This window comes from Vombatus ursinus, unplaced genomic scaffold (assembly GCF_900497805.2).
Source record: "Vombatus ursinus unplaced genomic scaffold, bare-nosed wombat genome assembly UNPS02011431.1, whole genome shotgun sequence".
NCBI classification, from domain to species: Eukaryota; Metazoa; Chordata; class Mammalia; order Diprotodontia; family Vombatidae; genus Vombatus; species Vombatus ursinus.
Window position 1 is genome coordinate 2929783 of NW_020951209.1, and position 26838 is coordinate 2956620.

At 40.3% G+C, this 26838-nt stretch overlaps 1 protein-coding gene across 3 annotated transcripts in view; it reads right to left on the reverse strand.

Annotated features, from left to right (window-relative positions):
* Nucleotides 1–8271: 8271 nt before the first annotated feature.
* The window catches only part of BORCS5 (BLOC-1 related complex subunit 5), an 88591-nt gene continuing 70024 nt past the window's right edge, over nt 8272–26838 (reverse strand). For all 3 annotated transcript variants that reach the window (XM_027856366.1, XM_027856368.1, XM_027856367.1), the window contains exon 4: nt 8272–9020. In XM_027856366.1, coding sequence (XP_027712167.1) covers nt 8790–9020 — 231 coding nt within the window. In that variant the 3' untranslated portion in view covers nt 8272–8789. The remainder of the gene's footprint in view (nt 9021–26838) is intronic.

The following is a 26838-nucleotide window of genomic DNA, read 5'->3' on the forward strand; positions in this document are numbered from 1 at the left end:
TTGATCATTACAGTTTTGATATGGACAATTATACATTTTGTGTACACACACACAATATTGGACACATACCTGGTTGGATTTTTGGTTTTGTTCAGTCGTTCATACTGGAGTGGTTTGCCATTTTCTTCTCCAGTATGCCCCCATTTTACAGATGAGGAACTGAGGCAAATAGGGGTTAAGTGACTACCCAGGGTTACACAGCTAGCGAGTGACCGAGGCCAGACCTGGACTCAGATCTTCTGGACTCCAGCCCCAGTGCTCTATCCACTGCACAACCTGGCTGGTTGGTTTTACAAAAAACAAAATTTCCTTACCTCTAGTTCTAAGAAGAGGGATCTCCAACAAAAAGATGTGTTATGTTCAGTTAAGAGAATGCTTTATTTGCTGTTGTGGGTTCCACAGGCAACACAGAATGGGACCTCATAGAAGTAACCTCAGAGGTAAATGAAGACAAGGAGAACTCACATGGGATCATAGATTTTGAGCTAGATGGGCCCTGGGAGGTCGGTCATTGAGCTCACAGATTTAGAGCTCGGAGAAGTTGAGTTGGCCATGGTCACACACAGTCAGTAGGTGTTCAAAGTGGGATTTGAACCAAAGCTGTTATCCTACTGACTATACTATACTAACATTTGTATTGTGTTCAAGTCTTCTAAGATTAACAAAAGAACCTTCCTCACAACAACCCTGTGAAGCAGGTAGCGCAGGCAGGTTTTATGAGCTTTATTTAACCCTTCAAAAAACAAGCTTAGGGAATAACCAATGTATCTGGGGCACTGAGTTTACTGACAACCAGAATTTGAACATAGGTCTCCTGGATCTAAGAGCAGGATCTTTTCCAATAGCCTTTTGCTGGCTGGGAAATAGCACAGCTCTGGTCTAGATTCTATCTGGTCAGAGTGAGGACAATTTTTGTCTGGTCAGAAAGTGGAGAAAATTCCATTGGTGGGATCAGAATCACTGGGACCACAAAGGTTTTGTGCACAGATCACATCTCATTCACTGACTCTTCATTATCATTACAGAGCCCTAAAGTGGAGAAAAATAAATGGGTAATAAATATTTTCCTTTGAGTTTATCTGTGGCATTGGCGATTGTAGAGAATTTACTGACCAAAGGTAATACCCACACGTTAGTTTAAAAGGCTGGCCAGGTATTGGGGGAAAAATAGATATTGAATATACAATTGGAGATGTAAATTTACAAAACAAATTTTGCGTTTCCAACATGTATTTAATTGAGAGGTTGAGTTACGAGTTTTCCTTTGTGACCATGAAATGTGAATGGGAGGTACCATATATGTCAGAAACTGAGACATTCAACCCTATTATAAAATGTAAATGAAGCTTTTACGCTGTCTGGACAAGGCGGAGGGACCTGGTGCAATCAACCACTGACCTAATTTCTCTTTGCACTACCTTGGGAGAATGTCACAAAGGGAGATTTATTGTCTGAGTGGGGCAGTAAAATAGACCAGGCAAAGGAGCAGATAGAAAATGGGTGGGAAGTTCCATTGAGAAAGGAGCAGCAGGAGAGCTCAGAAAGCTGATTGCTTTTCTAAGTTGAACGTGACTGAAGAATAGGAGAAAGAGAAACCAGCTGAATGCAGATGGATTCCAGAGCATTCCATTTCTTTTTCCACTGACCCAGGTTCAAATCTGCCTCGCACTTAATAGCTATGTGATCCTGAGCCATCACTTAACCACTGTCTGCCACAATTTCCTCATCTGCAAAATAAGGATAATAATAGAACCTCCTTCTCCCAGTTTTTTGTGCGGAGCCACCGAGATAATCTGTTCAGTGCTTTGCAAACCTTAAAGCTATTAGTTATGAGGCAGCTAAGTAGTGCAGTGTATTGTGTACTAAAGCTAGTGTCAGGAAAACCCCGAGTTCAAATCCAGCCTCAGATACCTATTAGCTGGGTGACCCTCAGCAAATCACAGCAAGTTACTATGAGCACAGTGCCTGGCACAAAGTAAATGCTATATAAATGTTTATTATCATTATTATTGTTATTACTACCAGATTCTTTCAGCTTTTAGAAGGGTGCAAGTGCTGTAGCACTTCCAAAAGGAAACAAGCAAACATTTATTAAAGTATCTACTAGGTGCAGGGCACAGCGCTAAGCACTTTATAAGTATCTCATTTGAACCTCACAACAACCCTAGAAGATGGTTTATCCCCATTTTACAGATGAGGAAACCAAGGCAGAGGTTAAGTGACTTGCCCAGGATCACACAGCTTGTAAGTGTCTGAGGCTGGATTTGAACTCGGGTCTTTCTCACTCCAGTCCCTGCTACTCTATCCTCTCTTCACTCTGCTGAATTGCAGTCCTTAGACCCAGAATGAAAGGAGATGGAGGGGCAAGTAGGTGGTGCAGTAGATACAGCTCTGGCCTTGAATTCAGGAAGACCTAAGTTCAAATCTGGTCTCAGACACTTGACACTTACTAGCTGTGTGACCCTGGGCAAGTCACTCAATCCCGATTGCCTCACCAAAAAAAGAAAAAAGATGGAAAGAGTGTCTGAAGCTCAATGTACACCAACATATGTTCCCACTCTGCTGTGTGTCCTCTCTGCTTCATGCCCTCTCTCTGCTATGAGTATAGGGTGGGAGGGACAGAGCTGGCTGAGGAAATGGGATATTCCCCAGCATCCTTATACCCCTATAGCTGGTGCAGCTCTGCCTTTGTTTGCCATTTATAATCAACAGATCTATTATGTTTGGTTTCTCCAACCAGAGTTCGAAGCATCATGACCATTTCAATGGGCAGAATTTGCCTGTGAGTGATGAAGACTCCCCGTCTCTCCCAACACTGCCATTGTGACCCTGGGCAAGTCCTAGTGCTCCAGGTCACCCTCAAAGACTGTACATTGTAAAGCAGGTGCCACACTACATTGTTGGAAGGTGATCCCTGCCCCAGTGAAATCCCAGTTCCAGATCAAAACAAAACTCAAAAATAGAAATATAGTCTGTCGACAGCCTTCATCAAGTACCTTCTAGACAAGGGCTGTTGAAGGCCTTGGGGTAGACCTTCGTCAGCCACAGCTGTTTTGTTTTGTTTTGTTTTTTAAGAATGACAGATTGTCTAAACACCTTTCTATAAAACATTGCATCTTTTCAGTCATCTTCCAAACAAGAGAGGGCAGAATTAAGACCAGGGATTGAATCCTGGCTCTGCCAATTACTAGCTGTGTGACTTTAGGCAGATCATTTGATGTCTGGGCCCTTTAAATTTTTTTTTAAGTAAGTTATAATTTATTTGATTTAGAGCTAGATGGGATAATTTATTTAGTTCTATTCCCTCACCCCATTTTACAGATGAAGACACTGTGGTCCAGAGAGGGAAATGACTTGTTAATAGTCACACATGTAGTAAGTACTAGAGTTCAGAGTTGAACACTGGTCTTCTGACTCAGATTTTGGGGTTCTTTCCAATAAGATAAGGGCAGCTCAGTGGCATAGTGGATGGAGCACTGAGCCTATTTCTGGAAGACTCATCTTCATGAATTCAAATCTGGCCTCAAACACTTACTAGTTATGTAACCCTGGGCAAGTCACTTAACCTTCTATACCTCAGTTTCCTCATCTGTAAAATGAGCTGGAGAAGGAAATGGCAAATCACTCCATTATCTTTGCCAAGAAAACCCCAAATGGGATCATGAAGAGTCAGATATAACTTAAACTACTCAACAACAACCAATAAGACCGCCTACCTCCCATGTTTCTTCATGTGTAAAATAAGGTGGTTGGACTGATAACCTTTGATTATCTCTAAATCCCTTTCTTGCTCTGACATTCTGTGCTTGGTCACAGGATCACCAATCTAGAATGCCCTCATTTTACTGAGGAGGAAGCAGACCTAGAGAAGGTCTTGACTTGCCCAAGGCCACAGAGCTCAAAAATGACAGTCAGAATAAGAACTCAGGGTCTCTGACATCAAATCCAGCACTTTCCAATGCATCATCATGCTGCCTCCATATGAACCCTAACTCTTGCAAGCTAAAACATTAAGCTGTAGCCCTATAATACGTATTTTTATAAGGTAGGGCATGCTTACAGCTTGCCTGGACCATGCCTTTTCAAAATTAGACTTTTTTAATATTGAATTTTTCTTAGACTTTGATAAGGGGGAAAAAATGTCTCAAACCTCCAGCTTTACCCCCAGTAAAACCACTAATTTAGACTAATGATGGTAAATGATCTGGTCCCTTACATCCTTAAGAAGCCCTTCTTCGCTGGGAATTCACTAATTTTTAAACTAATTGAAGAAGAAGAAGACTCTTTCCCTATTGGCTACCTACCATGATTGTCAGACTTCCTGTCTATAAGCTTTTTCCTAAAACACCTGGGGAAAGATTATCCGTGTTACTGGACAACAAAACAGGCTTAATATTTTCTACAACTAGCCAGGGACAAGGAGACCTAACAAAATTGGCATACCAGATCATCCAGTTTCTACAGATACAGAGGGAAAAAAAAAAAAACCTAGCTATCTAGAGGGTAGGGAGGAGGGAGAGGAAAGGTTTAAGCTTCACAGTCTCCATGAAGATTAACATTGTCCCAGCATTTGGCAAGAAGGAATTATTTCTAGCTGTGTGGCCTTGGGTCATAACTTTTCCAAACCTTTTTTTTTTTTCTTAATCAGTACTGACTGTAAAATGAAAAAATTAGACTAGCTGGGCTCCAAGGTTCCTTCCATCACAGTTCTCTATGAATTCTCTAGGAAATGAAAGAGTCAAATTCATTCTCCCCAAAATGGGCACCAAATAGAATTTTTTTGTCCAGCCTTTTGGCTATTTGAGCTTGTCTGTATCCAGCACCAGTACAGGCTGTTAGTTCACAGGATCACAGATTTTGAGCTAGAAAGGACCTTAGAGAGTGTCTAGTTACTTTGTTTAGTCGTACTTCTTCATATACACCTCTGGGAATAAACGCAATTAGAGAAATTTCTGGCCAAGAATTTTTGCAGATATTTGGTTAGACAGAGCTATATTAGGTAGGTCTAACCTTCCCCCAGACCATTAAAGCTACTGAAAAAGTGAGAAAACCCAGTTCATGTTGCCTTGCTATCAGTAGTAGGCTTTGGTGGAATGTACATCCTACTTTTTATATTTGTAAAATACCTCTCAAGGGCTTAATTTCCTTATTTGTATGATTTGATTAGATGATCTCTGAAGTCCCTCACTATTCTTACTCTAGAATCCTATATTGCTAAGAATTTCAGAATCCCTGGCATGGTGGTGTATCCCTTGGGTCCATGCTACTGAGGAGGCTGAGGCTGGTAGATCTCTTGAGTTTGGGAGTTATGAGTTGCAGTAGCTGTAGTACAGGGCAAAGTCAATCAGATGTCCACATCAAATCAGCACCATTGGTGGTGGTTTGTCCATTTTTTTTTTTTTTTTTGCTGAGGCATTCAGGGTTAAGTGACTTGCCCAGGGTCACACAGCTAGTAAGTGTCAAGTGTCTGGTCTGAGGTCAGATTTGCACTCAGGTCCTCCTGAATCCAGGGCCAGTGCTCTATCCACTGTACCACTTAGCTGCCCCTTGTCCTTCATTTTTGAAGAGGATCAGTGACATCACAGGTGATGTCTCAACTCGTGGGTGAATTGGATTTAAGTGAGGCAGAGTTGCACTCTCATCAGCCTCACTGTCTCTTCCAAAGTCATCCAAGCCCAGTGGCAGGACAAAAGTCAATATGGTAAGCCTCTGGGAGAGGAGAGAAGGGGCAAACTGGCCCAGGTGAGAAACAGAGCAGGTCAAAGCTTTGTGCCCATTGACAGCGGGGTCAGGTTCAGGAGCTTGCACTTCCAGCCTGAGTGAGATAGGGAGACCTAGTCTCCAAAAAAAAGAAAGAAAAGAAAAAAAAAAGACAAACAAACCTATACCATAGTTAGAGCAAGGAAACCAGTCATCAGAGGGATGTATTTGTAAAATACATATAGTAAAGATAATTGATATCCGACCCACGTAACCATTTTCCAGCTTTTGTGGATATTCAGTTCTTAGTTCGTAGAGAGTAAAATACAGGGGTTTGATTTCATAGGTAAACAAAAAGTAAGTGACATTCAAGGTTCAAAAAATATAATTCCTCAGCATACAGTAGCTATTAAATTCCCTGGGTCAGGCTACTGAATCAGAGAACTTCTAGAGAACTTGCTTTAAGACCCTTCTTAGGCTGTAGAGACCCTGTTTCAAATTCCAGCTCTACCCCTCACTAGCTGTGGGAAGATACTTCATCTCTCCAGACCTCTGTTTCTTTATTCATAAAATGGATGAAGAAATTAGACTAGAAATTCTTTCATCTATTTAGAGGTAATCTCTTCCACCTCTAAAATTCTTTGATTCTATATTAGTCTCTCCATGCTTTTCTCGAGAAATTATATTTTACAAGTCCTTGCAAAACTTCTCATGCCCAGAGATCACACACCCTTGAAAATTGCTGCTGCTTTTTTGCAGAGTGGCCTCTTGAAAATCTGTGGCCGTAGCCAGGCTAATGGGCAGCTAAGGTGGCACACTGGATAGAGTTACCAGGCCTGAAGTTAGGAAGACAACTCTTCCTGAGTTCAAATCTATCCTCAGACACTTACTAGCTGTGTCATCCTGGGCAAGTCACTTAACCCTGTTTGCCTCAGTTTCTTCATCTGTAAAATGAGCTGGAAAAAGAAATGGCAAATCACTCCAGTAACTTTGTGAAGAAATCCCAAATGAGGTCACGAAGAGTTGGATATGAATGAAAAATAACTGAACAATAACAACAAACCAGGCTAATAGGATTAAGGGGCCTCTCAGGGCTCCTAGTCCCAATCTGGTTGATGGTTTATCACCTTCATCCACTTTGGCTGGCTCCCTGCTTCTCTTCTACTGGATCAGTCGATCTTGAATTCCGTTTCGATGTGGGAAATGGGAACTAGAGTCGCCCTTGACTCTGATAGCAGCAGCTGCCTAAAGGAACATCTTACTCGGTTCCCTTTGGCCTGCCCCGGCTCACTAGGTTGTTTTCCTCACTGGGAGTGACAGAATCAGTATTCCAGCTTTTCATTGGCCTCAGCAATACGTAGCTGCTATTCTGGCAATTAAGCTTAGTTTTTGAAATCACATTTTAACATTGGGACTACGTCCTCTCTTCCATTTGGTTATTTTATGAGTTTAACCGAAAGCTGGGTTCCGTGAATTTCACAACAGGGTGTCTGGTTAAAATCCAGCAATAGATGTTAATTCACCCAAGAGATCACATTTTAAAAGGGACCACTTGAAATTTTAAATTCTTGAAAGCTACCTTTTCCCATCTTAAAACATCTTTTGCTACCTTTAGACCTCATGCCCAGAATGTTCTCCTTCCTCATGTCTGCCTCCTGGCTTCCTTTTATCTGATCCTTCAGCCAGCCAGGACTCACTGAATGCCAAATAGGTACACAGTACTGTACTAGACACTGAGCAGGCCCTTTGTTTTAGTAAAATTATTACATTTACCAAATACTCCCTAACGAAAGGAAGGAAGGCTTCTTTGCCGGTGTGTGTGTGTGTATAACATATATACGTTTTTTATTCATCATGGGGTTGTTATATACATTTCTGGGTCCAGTATGGTATCAAAACAAATAATAAAGTTTTTTGGTTTTTTTTTGACTAGGCAATGGGGTTAAGTGACTTGCCCAGAGTCACACAACTAGTGTTATGTGTCTAAGGTCGGATTTGAACTGAGGTCCTCCTGACTCGAGGGCAGGTGTTCTATCCACTGCGCCACCTAGTTGCCCCCAAATAATAAAAGTTTCACTTCTAACTGCTACTTACCACCTATGTGACTCCAAATAGGTCATTTCTCTCTGGGTCTTAATCATCTGTAAAATGAAGGGGTTGGACTTTATAATACAGTAGAAAGACTACTGGATTTGGAGTCAGAGGATTCAAATCCTACCTCTAATGTTTATTATCTGTATGACCTTGAGTAAGTCACAGCCTCTTTGGACCTCAATTTCCTCATCTGTAAAATCAGCTAGCTGGACTAAATGACCTCTGAATCTATAATGCCATGACTCCAATAATGACAGAACCAAACCTATACCGTAACTAGGTCAAGGACACCAATCATTGAACCAGCTAGATGATGGTGCCCAAACAGAGTTGTCCTGTGCATATGGATCCCCACAAAAAAATGGGTATAACATAACCAAACCAAAATGTATCCAGATTTAGCCAAAGAAGAAGAAGGTGCCCCAGCCAAAAGACTTGACATGGCTAGTGTAGGAATAATAAAAACACAGACACATATGGATTCAAGTTTTTCATTTATACCCCTGTAAATCAAAGGGCCTTTTAACAGTTATTGACTGACAAATACCTAAACTCATGAAAATAACCTCTCCAGTTCTCTTCCTGTGTTAACTGGACCAGCTTATCTGAAAACAGGCTGCACACACTTAACTCAAATGATGACAATAACAGCAACAGAGAATGTGTAGGGCAGAGTTCTCTGAAGAGTTGACAAGGACTAATGGTTTATGTTTTAGCAACATTGCTGATGCTGGCCTTCAAGACTTTCAGAGTGGTGAGATGAAAGAATTTGGTTCACACCAAGCAGGAACAATCCCCTTGACTCCAGACGGGGGAGACCTATCCCTAGCTTGACTGCTTCTCTTCCCATTATGGAGAACAGGAAACCAAACAAAAAGTCAAGTCTTGCCTGATAGTGGTATAATTGCCCCAAGTATTCTCTGGGCATTATTGGTTTCTGTCGCTCCATGGAGAAAAATCTCACTGGCCAGTCATGGGAAAGGGTTTGGAAACAACTATGACTTGAGCTCGCGATCTGGTTTCATGCTAAAGGGCTCCAATCTCTCGTTCTCAGGAAGCAGGCTGTTCAGTCTCTCCATCAGAGGTACAGTTTGGTCAATGCCCATTTGTATTCGGCGTAGAATAGAGGATATTTCATTGACCTTCTGGATCTGTTCAGCATACTTTGAGTACCTTTTCTGTCGCTCTTGCATGAAGCCAAAGAGTGTCTCAACAGTAAGGTCCATCTAATGGAAGGGAAAAAGAACAAACTCATTAGGCATCCAAATCCTCTTAACAAGTCACTGAATGTAAGATGGGGAAACTCATCTGCTGCACAGTTGTAGGAAAAAAAAATCAACTATAAAGCAAGGAATGGGGGGGGGGAGATGGGAAAACATTCCATAATGAATCTCCTAGACAGCATCATTTAGTAAAAGGAGCACTGATCTGGAGTTAAAGGACCTGGATTTTAATTCAAGTTCTATGACTTGGACTTGCTACCTATACCTGTGGTCTGATTCTTTTATTACTCTAGACAAGATACAACTTTTTCTGGGCATTTACTTCCTCAACTAAAATGATAGGATTAGACCAGAAGATCTCTTAAGGTCACCTCTGAGAGACCAATTGGTCTCAGTAAGTAAGCTTTAGGAATAACAATATTAAAGATAGATAGTAACTCAAAGGATAGGCAATGGACCTTTTCCTATTCATATTTAAAAAAAAAAAGACCTGTTTTTTCCTAGTCACAGCTGGTCTATCAGCAATAAAGCAAAATGGATGGAACTGCCCCTCCATTCTGCTCACACACCCTTCTGGCTATGTGCTACCCACTATAAGAGAGAGATCTATAACTTCATTGGTAGAAGGAATTCCCAGATGAGAGAACGCCTAAGTGCCAGTAGGTACCTTCTCTGCAACTTAGAGACTTGGAGAGCTGCCTAGAAAGCTAAGAAGTGAAGTGTCAGCTAGAACCTATCCGAGGTGGTATCTGCCACAGTCAGCTTTCCACCTACTGTGCTAGAATTCCTTGTCTCCTTAAAGTCTGCCCTTGAAGTTAATTCTCAACAGTATAAAATGTACAGGAACCTCACAGAGTATGGATCTGCCTCATATCCACCTTGGGATGGCCCTGAGCCTTATTATATTATTATAATACTAGAAATAACACTTTTCTTTCCCTGGCACTTAAGAATATGCTTTGCAATGAGTAGGTGCTTAATAAATATATACTGAATTGAACCAAAAACACAGCAGTCCAATGCTATGAGAAATACAAAGATTATATAAAACAAAGGTCATGCCCTTATGGAGCATTGGAACAGCAGATTAATGACATGTAACCACATGATTGTAATACAAAATGTTACAGGATATTTGTACCCTTTGGAGGGGTGCAAAAAAAGTACTTTTTAAGGCCTAAGGAAGGTCTGCTGCTTTCCATGTGTGTGACCATGGACAGATCATTTAACCTTTTCGATTAGGCATTGACACACTAGAGCTGAGTTCACAGCCCATTTTTGGATAGTCCTTGGGCTAAGAATCATTTTTACATTTTTAAATAAAGTTTTATTGTATTTTAAATTTTACATTTTAAAATGTAAAAACCATTCTTAGCCCAAGGACTGTCCAAAACCAGGCAGCAGGCCAGATTTGGCTCTTGGGCTGTAGTTTGGTGATCCTTGGACAAGATGATTCCTAAGGTCCCTTCCTACGATCCTTACAAAAGAAGGAATGATCCCAGGTTAGGAAGCAGTGGAACTAGGACTGCATGTAATTCTTCTTAAAGTAAAAACTAGACCCAGTATACAAACAATTTTATCCAAGTACCCCTGACTTCGTCATGCTGCTTGACCACTCTCCACGTGCTCCATTCGATATGGTTTACATGGCATTCTGCAAACTGCTAGAGCTCAGTCCATTACTACTAAATGCCAACACTAACAATGCTTCTGATGAAGACACACCCATGAGAACAGAGCTGCCCCCAAGAAAAAATGCCAAGTTCTATTTCTGTATACTGAGGCAGGAAGAGGGGAAGAATAAAGATAGGCACATTTTTTACTACAATGTTTTTCCTACTCCACCCTCATTTATTGCCTTGGGAATAAAAGCTGGGGTAGGTGAGAAGAGGGAAAAATGAAACTCATAAATTCAAGCTAGATAAGAAGCTCTAATAAGGCAAAAAATGATGTATGCCTTTCAATAACAACACACTTCTGTAGTAAACTACAGTATTCATGACATAGGCTACCACCAAGTCTAGAAAGGATAAAAAGATATTCCACCAACAGTTACTAGACATTTGATCTAACGAGAGTTAGTAATACAAACAGAATACTAAGAAATCATATCTACATGTGCAATAAATGTTTTCAAATTCAAGGATATAGTGAAAGAAAGAGAATATGATTTAAGGTGATTCCAGCTGCCATTCTATTCAATTAATGAGCCTTAAGTGAATAGTGATGGGGTTGGGATCTGGGCCCCAGAAAGGAAAAACCCTGGACTTCACATGGCCAAATCTCTGGCGTTACCCTGAGGCTATAATCCCATCAACTGGCCTTTCATTGTGGACCTCCCTATGGCCCCAGGCCATTTCTCCATTCTCCCTTGGCCAGGTGGTCCAGGTCCCTGGAATTCTATTACCTCATAGACCATATGGCCACTCCTAGATCCCTCCCATAGTCTTTCTGTATATAAGGTCCATCTTGTCTCCATTAAGATGCCGAGATTCTTAAAATCTAGCCACTGCTTAGATTCTTACAATCTAGCCACTGTTTACTCATGTTTAGACTCCTTAAGAGTCTGCCCAATATGATGGATGTTCTAATAAACCTTGTCTTTGGCTGAAAGAAGGCTTGGGTCGAATTCTTTCGGGCAGAACCTGTGTGTTGTGATTTTGGGGTCCCAGGATCCCTGAACCCCTAAACCACAACAAATAGGAGATGCATAAATTAGAGCTACTTGCTGCAGTAATTTAAATTCAAGGAGTTTAAAAAAAAAGAATCTCCTCCTTGTGGTCAGCTCCTCCTGCCCATTTCAACTTCTTCATCTGGTACCAAATATTTTTCCAAATGATTGATTAGGTGGTTAATCCAAATGACCAGATGGGGGGTGGGGGGAGGCTCTGGGAGGGAGAAAGAAAACCTATGAACAAGACTTCTCTGTCCAAAGGAGATTTATTAAAAGATAATCTTTACAGCTGGGTGGAATGGATGTGGGATGTTGAGAACCTCCAAATCTGCACTGAGAATGGGGCAGTGATATAGATAGTGGGGTCAAATTCAAATAGAAATGAATCCCTGCTGGCTGTTGCCCTATATTACTTATTTTGTTAAAAATTTCCCATTTCCATTTTAATCAGGTTTGGGCTGCATTTAGGAGTTCTGGGGCCACAAGTCTTTCACCTTTGGTGTAGCAGATTAGGGAAGTGTCGCAGCTCCAAAAGTGGCTTCCCAGTTTTCCTGCCTCACCGCCGATGTGTGTTAAACATGCTGCTTCAATTTGGAAGTTACAGGATAGTGATTATTGGGGAGCAAAGTGTTGTCTAGTACCTCTGACTCAAGATATCTGCATTGACATCTCTGAGTCTAGCAACTGGCTAAGGGGTAGGAGAGCATGGAATTAGAATGCTTCCCAATCTACTCAAGATTAGATAACAAAAGGAGAGAATATGCAGGGTCTTATCTATGCTGTCAGGTGCTATAGGTCAGTCCACCCAGACGGGATATTTTATCTATGTCTACAAAAGAGGGAGAGACCTTAACTTCTTAGCTAAAAATTAGCAAAATTAAAAAAGCAAGGGACACAACATTTACAGGATCCGTACCAATTATCTGCTAAGTGCTGCCACAGGTCTGGAGTTGTTGACTATGGTAAGGAATCAAAGGCCCAAAAGAGGTGCTTATATTTACCTAGCTCTGCACCCTGGGGATTACTGTAGTGAAATGCTAACTTGAATTCCACAGCTGAGAGAGAATTAATTTCCAATAAAAGATCTTAACAAGACTTTATTGTCATTAAGACAAGGTAGCAGTAGACATTTCTATTATATATATTCTATAGCAAGCAATGTTGATTCCTTTCTACCCCTCAGTGACAGAGGATTGCATTTGCCATTAGAAGATTCAAGGGATAAAAACTATATCATTATACACATAATAAGCAGGAGATAATTACAGATACCAGACATCATGGAAAACATTAAAGCATAAAAAGTTAACCTTGACACAATGGAAAACACAAATTTGCCATTCTCTAAGTTCCCAAGTGCTTCTCATGGTGTGAGATGTGACCAAACTAAATGTGATTCTGGAATTTCCTTATCCCTAAAGGTAGTCCACTCCTGCTTAGGCTGGCAGAGTTAATGAGAGGGTTGGTCTTCCCACAAATTCTGGTCACCTAGAAGGTCAGTCAAAGCAAGGCAAACAAGTATTTATTAAGTGACTACTATGTGCCAGGCACTGTACTAAGCACTAGGGATACAAAGAAAGGCAAAACCAGTCCCTACCCTCAAGGAATTTAGTCTAATGGGGAGAGAGAACATGCAAACAACTGTGTCCAAGCAAGATATATTCAGTATAAACTAGAGATAATCACAGAAAGCTATAGCATTAAAAGTATCAGGAAAGACTCCATGCAGAAGGGGGGATTTTAATTGAGACTTGAAGGAAGTCAGGAGTCAGAAATGAGGAGGGAGAGAATTCCAAGCATGAGGAACAGCCAACAAAAAGGCTAATGGAGTGTCCTGTTCAAGGAACAGCGAGGAAGTGGGTGTCACTGAACTGTATATAGAGCAGAGTAAAATATAAGAAGATTGGAAAAGTTAGCAAGAAAACAGGTTATGAAGAGTTTCAAAACTCTTTCAAAACAAAGGATTTTATATTTGATCCTTCAGGTAATGAAGAGTCATTGGGTTAGGGCTGACTGAACAGGGAGTGACAGGGTCGGACTGTTTTTTAGGAAGATCACTTTGACAGCTGAGTGGAGGATGGACTGGAGTGGGGAGAGACCTGAGGCACAGAGCCCAACCAGAAGGCAAATTCGATAGTCCAGGTAAGAGGTGACAAGGGCCGACACCAGTGGGGTGGCTGTGGTGTTCCCTTTTAGTTCTTCATGTACCCTCTTGCCTCACCAGTGAAACAGGAAGAAGAAACAGTTATATTTGATTGACTAGTTTCTTGATCCACAGAATCACAGAATTTGAAAGTTGGAAGGGACCTCAGCAACGATCAAGTCTGACCCACATACGAAGGAATTCCTATTATAACAAACCCAAGACACGGCCATCAAACCTCTGCTTGAAGACCTGCATCACGTGAGGAATCCCGCCACTCCTTCAGGTAGCCTATCCTACTTTTGTGTAACTAATTTTTAGGAAGTGTTTCCTGATATTTAGCCAAAATCTGTCTCTTTGTAACTTCTACCCACTGCTCCTGGTCTTGCCAGGAGTTTGAGGACAAACACAACAGTCTGATCCCTCCACATGTCAGCCCTTCAAATACTTAGAGACCGTTCTCATAGCAACCCCTCCCCCTAATTTCTCCCATCCAGCCCCCAAATGCCCAATTCTTTTAACTGACTCTCATATGAGATGGACTCAAAGTCTTTCACCATTCTTCCTGACCTCTCTGGACACTCAAGCTTCTCAAGGTCCTTCTTAAACTGTCATCCCCACAACTTAACACAGTGCTCCAAATGAGATATAGGACAGAGCACAGTGAGACTATGTCCTCTCTATTCCTTAGAGCTATGTTTCTCTTCAGACAGCCTGAAATTGCTTTAGATTTTTCACCTGTCATATCATACCCTTGACTCACATTGAATCTACAGTCCACTAAAATCTCAGATCTTTTTCAAAACCGATGTCTAACCTCACCTTCCCCATCTTGTTCTTGTGGAATTCATTTCTTGTACCCAAGTGTAAGACATTACATTACCCCTTTGGAATTTCATTTTATTAGATTCAGGTCAGATTTGGCTCTTGGGCTGTAGTTTGGCGACACCTGGATGAGATGATTTCCTAAGGTACCTTCCTATGTACTGAAGGGGTTAAAGGAAAAAACAGTTGAAGACAGCTTAACCATCAAGAATACAAATACTGCTAAGAAAATTGTGCCTCCCTCCAATTATACTGCTTCATGCTTGCTGAAGATGAAATCAGGGTTTCCCTGGCAGGGTTACAAATTCAATCAGAGCCCTAAGAAAGAGAAACCCAAGAAGAAGGGACCCACGGCAGCAACCTCAGATGCTCCAAGCCAGCAAGCCTCTCTTTACAATATTATCACCTTTAATGTCAGAAGGCTTGTATATAACGATAAAGGAGCTATATAATACACATATTATTCTGTTGTTGTCATAACAGGTCTAATACAAGTGAAATGCACATGTTTTCCAATGTTTTCTTGGTCTTTTAGTTTATTTCAGCACCAGTTATCACCTTTGTCTAATGTGTCAGTCATATTTTGAATTGTGTGACTTGTGAAAGTTACCTTGTCCAATTGCAAAACAGAAACTAAAAGTGATAACCTTCATCTCAAGAGGTAAATTACATTCAGTAAGCATCAAATTACACCTGTGTTGGTTTGGGGGCAAGAGTTACTATTACAGATTGAGCTGGTATAAATTTTGATAGAACCAATTACTGTACATAAAACAGATCTGCACATATAATAAAATGCACATAAGAACTTGTCTCATAAAGAGTGAATGAAAGAAAGAAAATAAGAAAGAAGGAAAGGAAAGGAAGAAAGAAAGAAAATCACCAGAGCAGTTGTTCAAAGAATGGAGTTGAGGTAGGGAGACCAATTAGAAGGCTATTACCACAGTCCAGGCAAGAGGTGATGAGGGCTTGAACCAAGGTGGTGGCTGTGGTAGTGGAAAGAAGGGCATATATACATGAAAGATGTCATGGATATAGAAACAACAAGAATTGGCAACTGATAGGACATGTAGGGTAAGAGTGACAAGTAAAGGATGATTCCAAAGTTTTCAAACCTGGGTGACTGCTAAAATAGAATTTAGAGGAAATCATCTAGTCATCATCTAGTCTAAACCCTTCATTTTAACATGATGAACCTTGAGTCTCAGAAAGATCACTGACTCACCTAAGGTGGTACATAGCAAGATCAGGTTTTGATCCCAGGTGTTCTGTATGCAAATACAATACTCTTTCTACTACACCAGAGGTGTCAAACACATGACTCCAGAGTGTGGCCTGAACCATACTGAAATGTAGTTCCTGACTGACTTAAATGTGTTGATGTATTAATTAGAAAAGAAATATACAACTATGTGTGGTTTTCTAAGTCAACATGCATCCTGTAGGGATCCCTGTGTATGGTTTGGTGGCCTCATTTGAGTTTGACAGCCTGTGTCAGGACTGTCTTATATCCCTCCAAGGGAGTATAGCTTTCTTCCTTTCATTGGAACTGCCCAGCAGCCCTTCCACTATGTAGGAAAAAGGCCATGGGTAGCATGCACAGTTACGGATTGGCCCATTTCATTACTAACCAGAAGCCACGATCCCTTTGTCCATTTCCACATTACACCCATATGAGAGATACAGAAGGATATTCAAGACTTGATAATAACGTTGTCCTCTCATAAGAGGGGAAGGGTCATGCTAATTATACTAAATCACACTAATGTAGGAATGACAAACTCCTTAATATCCAGAGAGACAATTTTTTAAAAACAGGCAAAAATGTTAAAAGCCTGTTAACCCAAATGATTGTCTTATAAGTGGATTATAAGATTGTCTTACAAGTGGAAGTTCAGACAGAATAACAAAATATAATGAAAAATTCAGGCAGGATGAGAGAAGACGGTTGGTCCCACCTGGGAGTACATTCCCAAGGCCAGCTCCCCTCACAGCTGCTTCTCTTACTCCACTTTTGAACTGAAAGATTCCCTAAAAACTTACAAACTTTTTCACAAAGGATTCTATCCTTGGCAGCCATAGCAGTAGCTCCAGCTGCAAATGCCTGTGTGGTACGAGAAGAAGAGCAGCTGTTTCTAAGTTAAAGTGTCTACAGATCAGGGGACAGCTTTTAGTAGAATTTAAGGTGTCTTTGGTAAGCCTTGTGTCAGCTGCACTCACAGACCATGAGGAAGTGGATATACTTTGGTGAGTCCCTCATTTCTTTGGATCACCAAATAATCTGAAAACTTCCACCACCCAGTGGGCATTTTCCAATTCCCCTTGCAAACAGATGGCTCACAGTTCACAATACTCTAAGGATGAACAGAAAACACAAATAGGGTCTATATCACAGCCAACAGAAAACAAAACAAAACTGCAATACTAGCCAGTTACCATCACCATGAATACCAGGTGTATTTTATGTGTAGTGTCAGTCCTATACAATATTGTTCCAGCAGGGGGTGCTCACACTTGCTCATCCACATGTATTCTCTGCTATGACTCCTCTAGGCATCAGTACAAAATGTCTCTCCCATCACTTCATGTCTCCAGCTCAATCACTCTGCCTCCTGTGTGTCACCCTCCTGAGCTGCTAGCAGATATTGCCAATTATGTTCTCTCCCTTCTTTCCATCATGGCTTTCCCCACTGTATTGCATAGCCTGTAGGACTTTCTGTTGCTTCCCCAGATGTCCCTTGCTCCTCAGCTTGGCACCTTGCACTGCACATCACTCTACCTGCAGCTTTCATCTCTCAACAGATAGCAGATTTCCTTTTCCTGGAAAACCAGCTATTAATCATGGCTCCATGGGGAAAGAGCACTCTTGGCCATGGCAGAGAATGTTAACATTTCAAAACAGCACCAGAATGAAGGGTCGCCATTTCTAAAACCTTCCCTTAGACTATACATCAGCAACCTTGACCTGCTCAAAAGTGTGCCCTGTGGTCAGGAACACCTCACCTCTCACATCTCCTTCTAGGTCTCTGCCGTGAATATCATGCTGAATTTACCCCCTTCCACTTGCATCAGTCCCTCCCACAGATTTAGCTGTTCAGGAGAACACCCCTCTCTATCATTGTCCCTTGGTCCTCCACAATTAGCTGTGGGGTTGTTTAAATTACCCAATGCTGCTTCCCAAAATATGGAAGGAAAGCTGGGAAAAGTAGGCATTGTTGAGTCAAAGTCATGAGAGTCAAAAAAATTTTCAGTCCTTCCAAATTACACTAGATATTTATATACATGGACACAGATAATAATGATCATATGATACAAAACATACAATGGTTGTGCATTAATAACAGACCTTACAAACACTACTATTTGTGTGTCATCCTCCCTAGAATGTATTATATGGTCCTATACCTGTTATATGAGTAGTGTCTTTACTCATTATCTCCATGGCTGCTTAATCACTGGCTGGTGAATCCAAGAACCTCTGCTGTGAATTGTCACCACTGCAGAATCCTCTGGTTATCTAACCCCTGGGGTGGAAGAATGAGTGTCATGTGCCTACAGGTATCAAAAATCTTCAGTGCCTTCAAATTACATCAGATATACTTTATATATGTTGACCAAGATTCGGTATAGTAGATGATCTATGGCCTAAGTTCTGGGTCTATGGACAACTAAAGGAGGTTGGGTGCTGACCCCTATCCCCAGGTGGTTAGGCACCATAAATAGCCATTAACAGCAACAACAATAACCAAGAATTATGTAACACTTTAAGGTCTGAAAAGCTCTTTACATACACTATTCATCTGCTTCTCAAAAGGATCCTGAGAGGTAGATGCTATTGTTATCCCCATTTTACAAACAAGGAAATTGAGGCTGAAAGAAGTTGTGATTTGCCATGGATCAAACACCGAGTAATTGTCTGAGGCAGGATTTGAACTAGGTCTTGCTGACTCCAAATCCAGAACTCTATTCACTCTCCCACCTAGCTGCCTATCCCCCTGAGATCTCCAGTGATTAGAGCAGGCTGTAAAGAAGCTGCCGTCAGATTTATTAGCTGGTCTCCTCTGCCTAGTCAGTGGTTGCCCAGAGGCTGACAGAGCTTTGACAGTCTTCCACAGTGTTCCAAATTCAAGTTTCCTCTTATTCAAGATCTTGGCTCAAATCGTCTCCATATGGACCCTTCTATGGGGGCAGCTGTCCTATAGCAAGTGAATAAGCTATTGTGGTAATGCACAGAAAAGGCTGCCAGAGAGGATGGCCAGAAAGAATCGCAGATAAGTAGGATACCTTTGACAGTAACCTGTTGAATGTATTATATTACAGGGTCATTGTAAGTACTACTTATTGTTTTTACACTTAAAAAGCAAAGCAAGCTATACATAATAGATGTTTCATGAACAATCCTCTGTGTGTTCTACTATGCATATAGAAATGCCCCTTTTACTTCTGTTTATTATACTCAGAATAAAAAAATGTATAAACAAGTTTTACTTACATATGCACATGCACCCACGCTTGTACACCATCATGTAGCCCAAATTCTCAAGTCTCCTCTTCACATAGTATTCCTACTAGTTCTTCCATAGGTTACAAGTATCATTTTCAAAGAGTCCTGGCCATTGTCTATTCTATAGAACGCCTATTCAATTAACTATAGTGGACAGCTGTCTACTGGTCCTTTAGGTGAAATGTCCCAGAGGCACCAAGATTTTGTAGCAAGGCTATCTATCCTGTGGATAGAGGTCCTGAAAGCAATCTCAAGTATCATTATTTTTGTTTCTCCATGTATTTCTAGGCTGATTTCTCTCAACTGATTTCTCAGGTGGGTAACACTCTAGTCACTATGTCCTCTATGCAGCTCAGCAGGCCATTCTCTCCCCAAAATAACAGAAGTTTAGAACTGCCAGGGGCTCTGATTAAGCTATTAGATTCATTGACTTTTGTTAAGTTTTGTACCTAATCTCTTTTACTGATCAATCTATTTTCTAACTAGTACCAAGTCATTTTGATGATTACTGCTTTATAGTATTAGACTGAGCCCTGGTAGTGCTAGGCCTCCTTCTTCTCCGCCCCTGCCCCCCCCCCTTTTTTTAGCATTTCCCTTGAGATTCTTGACCTTTTATTCCTCCAGATGACTTTGCTTATTATTTTTTCTACCTCTATTAAGTAATCCTTTGGTAGTTTGGTACAGCAATGAACACATAAATTAATTTAGGTAGTATTGCCTTTTTCATTATATTGATTCATTCTACCCAGGAGCAACTTGTATTTCTTCAATTATTTAGGTCTGTATTTCCTTAAACAGTGTTTTATAGTTATAGTCATATAGTTCATGTGTGTGTCTTGATATCTTTGCAGTCTTTCAAATATCACTGATAATTACTCAGAAATCACACACTAGTTTTTTCATTACCCTGAGAAATAGTTTGTCTGGGTCTGGGAACTTGTTTTATTTGTCATGGGTTTCATAGATCATAAATTCAACGCTGGATAGGACCTCAGAGATCATCAAATCTAACTCTCTCATTTTACAGATGAGGAAACTGAGGACTAGAGAAGTAAAATGACCTGCACCAGGTTACACAAATGAACAGTCTAAGGTGGGATTTGAACACAGATGTTCCTAACTTACTAGTCAAATGATCATTCTCTGAGGCAGAGAAAAGAGCAAAATCAAAGTTGAATGGTTCTTCTTCTCATCATTCATTATCATCTAGCCTAACAATGTTCCCATCCTCTTCTTAATTCTGTTTTTCCCCAAGAGAGCTTTTAACGAAAAGAAAAAGAAAAATAACCTGCCTTTCATCAACTATATTGAGTAAATCCTATGGTGTCATTGCTTACCTGTAAAATGGGAATATTAAGACCTGTATTTTCTATCTCTCAGAATTATTGTGAGGAAAGTTCTTTGAAAAACAAAGTACCAGAGCAGCTAGGTGGAGTAGTGGATACAGCATAGACCCTGGGGTCAGGAGGAACTGAGTTCAAATCTCACCTCAGACGCTTATGAGCTGTGTGACCCCTGGGCAAATCACTTAACTCCAATTGCCTTCAAGAAGAAAAACAAAGTACCATATAAGTGTGAGTTATTATTATTAATAAAATAATATACTATTAAACTACACACTAGACAGCTCAAGTACATTATGTATTTCAATGAAACCTTCCTGCAATTATTTTATCTATACATTTTTAAAATGAGTTAAAATTCCCTTCTGATTGTTATTATGAACAAAAACTTGTCAGCATAAATCATTCTGCCTTACCTGATTATTGACTGACATTAGTTAAGGAAACTGAGGCAAACAGGTTAAGTGACCAAGCCCAGGGTCACACAGCTGGTAAATTTCTAAGACCAAATCTGAAGTCAGGTCTTCCTGACTCCAGGTCCAGCACTCTATCCACTGTACCACCTAGTTCTCAAGAGAGAGATCAGAGCTGGATACAGAGATCTGGGAGTCATCAACATAGAGATGATAATTAAACTTACTAGAGTTAATGAGGTAATCAAGAGAAAAGAGTGTAGAGAAAGAAAAATAGGGACCCTATGAGAAAGGCTTAGGAAACATCCACATTAAGGGAGCAGGATATGGATGGTGGAGTTTACGTAGGAACTGTAAGACAAGTAGGAAGAGAATCATAAGAGGTAGAGAAAAAGACTATCCCAGGAAAAGAGTCATTAGTGTTGAGAGGGATAAGAAGTGAGAAAAGACCAGCATATTTGGCCATTAAGAAATCACTGATAAATTTGGAGAGTAGTTTCAGTCATTCAATGGAGGTAAGAAGTGAGATTACAAAGGCCTGAAAAAAGAGAGAGAGAAGTGGAAGCAGAGACAACTTTTTCTAGGAGTTTGACTGAAAAAAGAAGGGGATACAGGACAACAGCTTGACGGCAACAATATCTTGCAAGGATGAGGAGATGAATGAAGGTAGTAAGGAAAAAATCGGAAACTTCGGATTATTGAGGTTATGATATGCTGGAGAAGATGAGAGGAGACAGAATCAAAGGCACACATACAGGGGTTGGTGTTAGCAAGGAGAAGAATTACCTCGCTGCCAAATAGAAGAGGAAAATACAATAAGTAATGTAAATAAATATAATAAAAAATAAAACAGATTAAAAAGAGGAAAATGAAAATAACAGAAGAAAATAAAAAGCGGGGGGAGGGACATGATGTCAAGGAGTTTGACAGGAACAGAAGGGGAGAAAAAAAAGCTAACATCAAATGACCTTCATTTTCTCAATAGAGTAAAAAGGGAATTCCTCAGCTTAGGGGGAGGGGGAGTAGAAGTGTGGGAGACTTGAAGAGAGAAGGCTTAGAAAAGCTTTTGTTGGGAGACAGGGAATCTTTTCTGCAGTTAGGGCTGAACTCAAGTTGTATAGCATGAAGCTTTGTTTGTTTCCTGTTCATATATTTTTAGCAGTTTTTAAAAATTAAAATGTATTTTTACTTATTTCATTAAATACTTCCCAATTACATTTTAAAATGTTTTAACATTTATTTTTTAAAAATTTGAGTTCCAAATTCTCTTCCTCTCTCTTGCCCTTCCTCTACTGCTTGAGAAGGAAAGCAATATAATGTCAATTATACACGTGAAGTCATGCAAAACATATTACCATATCAGTCATGTTGCCAAAAAAAAAAAAAACCCCACACAGATACACAAAAACAAGAAAAATAGACAAAGTGAAAAAAGTATGCTTCAATCTGTACTCAGAGTGTAATCAGTTCTCTATCTTGAGGCAGATAGCATTTTTCATCATAGGTCCTTTGGAATTGTCTTGATCAGAGTAGCTGTTTCTTAAGCTGATCACTGATACAACACTGACCCAATACACACTGTTACTGTGTACATTGTTCTCCTGGTTCTGCTCCTTTCACTTTGCATCGGTTCATGTAAATCTTTCCAGGTTTTTCTGAAAGCATCCTGCTTGTCATTTCTCAAAGCACAATAATATTCCATCACAATCATATCCCACAACTTGTTCAGCCATTCTCCAATTGATGAGTATCTGCTTTATTTCCAGTTCTTTGCTACCACAAAAAGAGCTGTACAGCATAAAGTTATAATGTGACTTCCTCCAACTTTGTTCAGTAGCACATAAATAAGTGAGAGTGGAGAAGACAGACATTGGGAGTAATCTAGTACTAATGTCTGGCAAGGGATATATAGCAATAGGACGAGGAGGCAAGGGATTTGAGAGGAGACCACAGTGTAGAGCTGAATTGAGAAAGGAAGGGAAGTCAGAGCAGGAGGGAATGGCCTGAAAAAATGCTGAGAGATAAGAATGTTCTCCTTCCTAACTTCTGCCTCTAAGAATCCCTAGCTTCCTCCAAGGCTCAGCTCAAAACACCTCCCACTTGAGGTGTTTCCTGATCTCAACTGCCAGTGCTCCCTCCTCCCAAAATGATTTTGTGTATATTTTGTATTCATTTTTCTGTTTCCCCCAGCAGAAAGCAAACTCCTTGAGGATAGGAACTATTTACATTGTTGTCTTTATGTCCTCAATGCCTATCAAAGTACTGGGGAACATGCAACAAATGTTTCTTACGCCGAATTGAATGAAGGCTGTAATGACAGAAAAGGAAGTACAGGACAGGAGGAGAGAGGAAACTATAACATATAAAGTATACAATTGTGATAGTCCATCTTTAATGAAAAAAAAAGACAGGAAACAGGGTTATGCCATGTTAAATTTGCTTACTAACCAAAAATTTCCCAGTGTTGCACAACTGCTCAAGTAACAATTTATCATAATGTTTTTTGCTGACCATATTTCATTTTTGTGCTTAATTTTGACTACTTAAAAACTTACAGAGGAGTTATATTACTCATTCCAAAATTCCCCAGCTGGGCTATTCTACCCATATATCTTAAATCTTTATTTATGTACAAGCCCTTCCTATTTCCTCCTGACATGTTTTTTCAGCATATATGAAGATTATTTGCCTCTGGAAACAAACATCATTCCTACCACTTGGAATCAATTAAACTTTTAACCTGATGAAACTCATGAGTAGCTTGAATAGCAAAGTTGTATTTTTGACTCATTAGATGGTCCATTTCATTTGCAAAGATCCAATTTTTAAATCTTACTTCACTATATGGACAGCCCAAGCATACAGGAAGTAGAACTGAAGAGCCCAGGGCATGAGGATTATGTGTGTGAAGGGAAAGGGAGAAAAGAGAATTCAAGTCCACAGTCTCAACAGGTTGGCTGAATCAGGAGGTGGTGTGGTCGACCTGTCCAATGACTATGTGCTCCCATGACCACATGGCCTGTGACCATGCTTATAAGCCAAAGCAACCAGGGAGTAGCTACCATAATAGGACAAAATATTTGGGAAGCAGTTTTCAGACAGCCATTTCTTCAGTACTTATAGAAGAAAGCCTGCTGATCCCATGGAAATCTCCTAGGCTTACAATCTTTGCTCTATCCTCTGGCTTTTCCATCTTTTATCTCAGCCCTTTGGATTGTTGGAATATTAAATATGGCTTCTATCTAGTCTATGGATTATACTAATATGCATTACGATTTAAACCTCACCTTTTTTTTTTCTTTTTGCAGAAGAAACGTTTTCTCTACACACCATGGTAATTGCACTAATCCCTAAGCACAGATTGACTTTTCTGCCCAAGATAGAACAATATCTTCTAATGAGAATCAAACTTCTTCCCCAGGACTCAGTTCAGACAATGGTGTAACTGCTTCTGCCAGTAGACTTTAAGCTCTTCAAGGGCAGGTAACGTTTCATTTTTTTCTTTGTATCCCCAGTGTACCTTTGTATATCCAGTACAGTACCTAGCACCTAGCAGGTTCTTAAATAAATGCTTATGAATTCATTGATTACCCTACTAGCCCCCCAGCAGGGGGCTCCAGAGACCTAGTGATGACTAGAATAAATCTTGAGAAATTACACTTCAAGGGGGACTTGCAACTGTGTGAGGAGTAAACACTTGGCTCTACCCAATGCCCTGTTTACTGATAGCATTATAAGTCATTGACTCTCCCCTTTCTTTCAGGAGGTGAGATAATTAATTTCTACAGTTCCTGACCTAATAAATGTTGTTCATGGACTTCCAATCCCAGAGATCCCCTCTGCCAAAACGATCTTCATTGTGTCCTACTTAGAAGAGTTAACTGCCCCCTGGTTATCACGGGGAAAAGTTTCCTAATGAATGAAGGGTTTCCCTTACGAAGTGATAATCCCTCTCCCTGCTAACATCAGACATTGGCAACCAGCAGATTCTCTACAGGGACAAGGTTACTTGTAGAATATGCCACCTATTCCTGAACCCTAAATCAAAATTTTGGCCCAGAATATCCCTGTTCTGACGGAGAAGTTTTTGGAAAAATGGGCTGTGTTCATATGCAATAAATGAATAAGGTTCTGTGGCCCTGGCTACCAAACTATGAGCACTCACTTAGCAGTATATGGGTATCAAATTTCACCTTTGATTACAGGAAAAGTTGTAGCAGACTCTCCTGTGGTCTCCTAGCCCACCTACTGAGGGACTATTGGAAGAGAATGAAGCAAAAGAGGAGGAATAATTCAAAGATCAGAAAACAAAAAAATAGGAAGTTGGCTGTAGGGTGAGGACAAGAACAATTCCAGACACGAAGGCAGATGAACAGGCCTGTTCAACAGAAAGTTGGCACAGAAGTTCATCATCAAAGTTAGCTAGATGAGGCACTAAGTGAAGATACTGCTTCCAGCAGATAAGGAAAGTACGAATTTTCTAATGACGGGCACAGTGTGTGGTTTGTCTTTCTCTGCCACAGCCAAGTAATTACTCAAAGTGCAGGCTGGTCTCCGTCTAAAAACGAGAGGACAAAAAGGCAGATGCCTCAGTTCTCTTGCTGCCCCCCTCCATCCTCCACATAGACGCTAAAGTCCTTTTCCTAAAGAACAGGTCTGACTATGTCACCCCGTTAACTCAATAAACTCTAGTGGCTCCCTGTAATCTCATGGATCGAATGGAGCCCTTTATAATAATTAGCCCTCGAATACCTTTCCAGCCTTATGATCCATTACTCTCCTCCATACATTCTACAGTATAGCTAAACAGGGTTCTGCTGTTTCTCTCTGTTCCTCCATCTCTGTTTCAACAATTTGCCTCATCTACCAGTCAATTAACCTGCTAATTGTTCCACTTTTCTTTTTTTTTTTTATCTTGCCAACTACCTTCTCCTCTTTCTTGAGTCTTCCTCCTCAGGTTCTACCCTCTAATCTTCCTTGATCACCCTTGATCCTTTTTATACCTTTCTTGCCCTGGCTCCTGCTTCTTTTTCAATCTGGAAGTAGAATCTGGATCAGTATCTGGGTCTGGAGACTGTTCTTCAAATTTTTTTTCAAAATTTTGCCAAATTTCTCCAAAAATTTAATTTCTGATCCACTTTTGTATGCCATATCACTCCAAGACACCTACATGAATGGTTTCTTTCTCATTATTTGTCTCAAGTCCTTTTTTCTCCTGTTCTTCCCACAATGTCCAATATGAGCTGGAAAAAGATTATAAAACATCACTCTAAAAACCAATATTAGGAAAAAGACAACCTTTGAAGACATATATGGAATTCAGAGAGAACCTATGAGTGGATGGTTTTTTACAGCCAGATATACCTCTGCCATAAGATAGCATAGCTACAGTGTTGAAAGTGTATGAGATACACACATGAAGGATATTTTTTTTTTTAAGGGAAGCAAGAGAAAGGAGTCAATGTTGGATTCAGCATCCCAAGAAGAAAGTAGAGCTCAATGGAAATAGCTAGCAAGGGCAAAATATCAAAGGAGAGGAGCCAGTCAGAAAGATGTGGCAAAGGAAGATGACACAAAGGTGATTTTTTTTAGTAGGAAGAATAGTTGTTGACTTATAGAGTGGGGACCTATAGAGAGTGGAAGGTCTACAAAAAAATTAAAGACTTTTAGTAAGTCAGGAATAGTGAAGGCAAGACTCAATTCAAGGAGGTAAAAAACATCGGCATCAATGGAGGTTGAATCAGTTGAAGGTGGGAGTTTGAGGATATGCATTAGAAAATGAGGATTGTCAGAGTGTATGTCAGTATGGTTAATTTTATCAAGACTCTGAAGGGAATGGATCACATAAGAAGTTGTGAAAATATAAAGTGAATTTTCATTTTGCAGAGATATTACATATCTTATATACTAACTACTAAC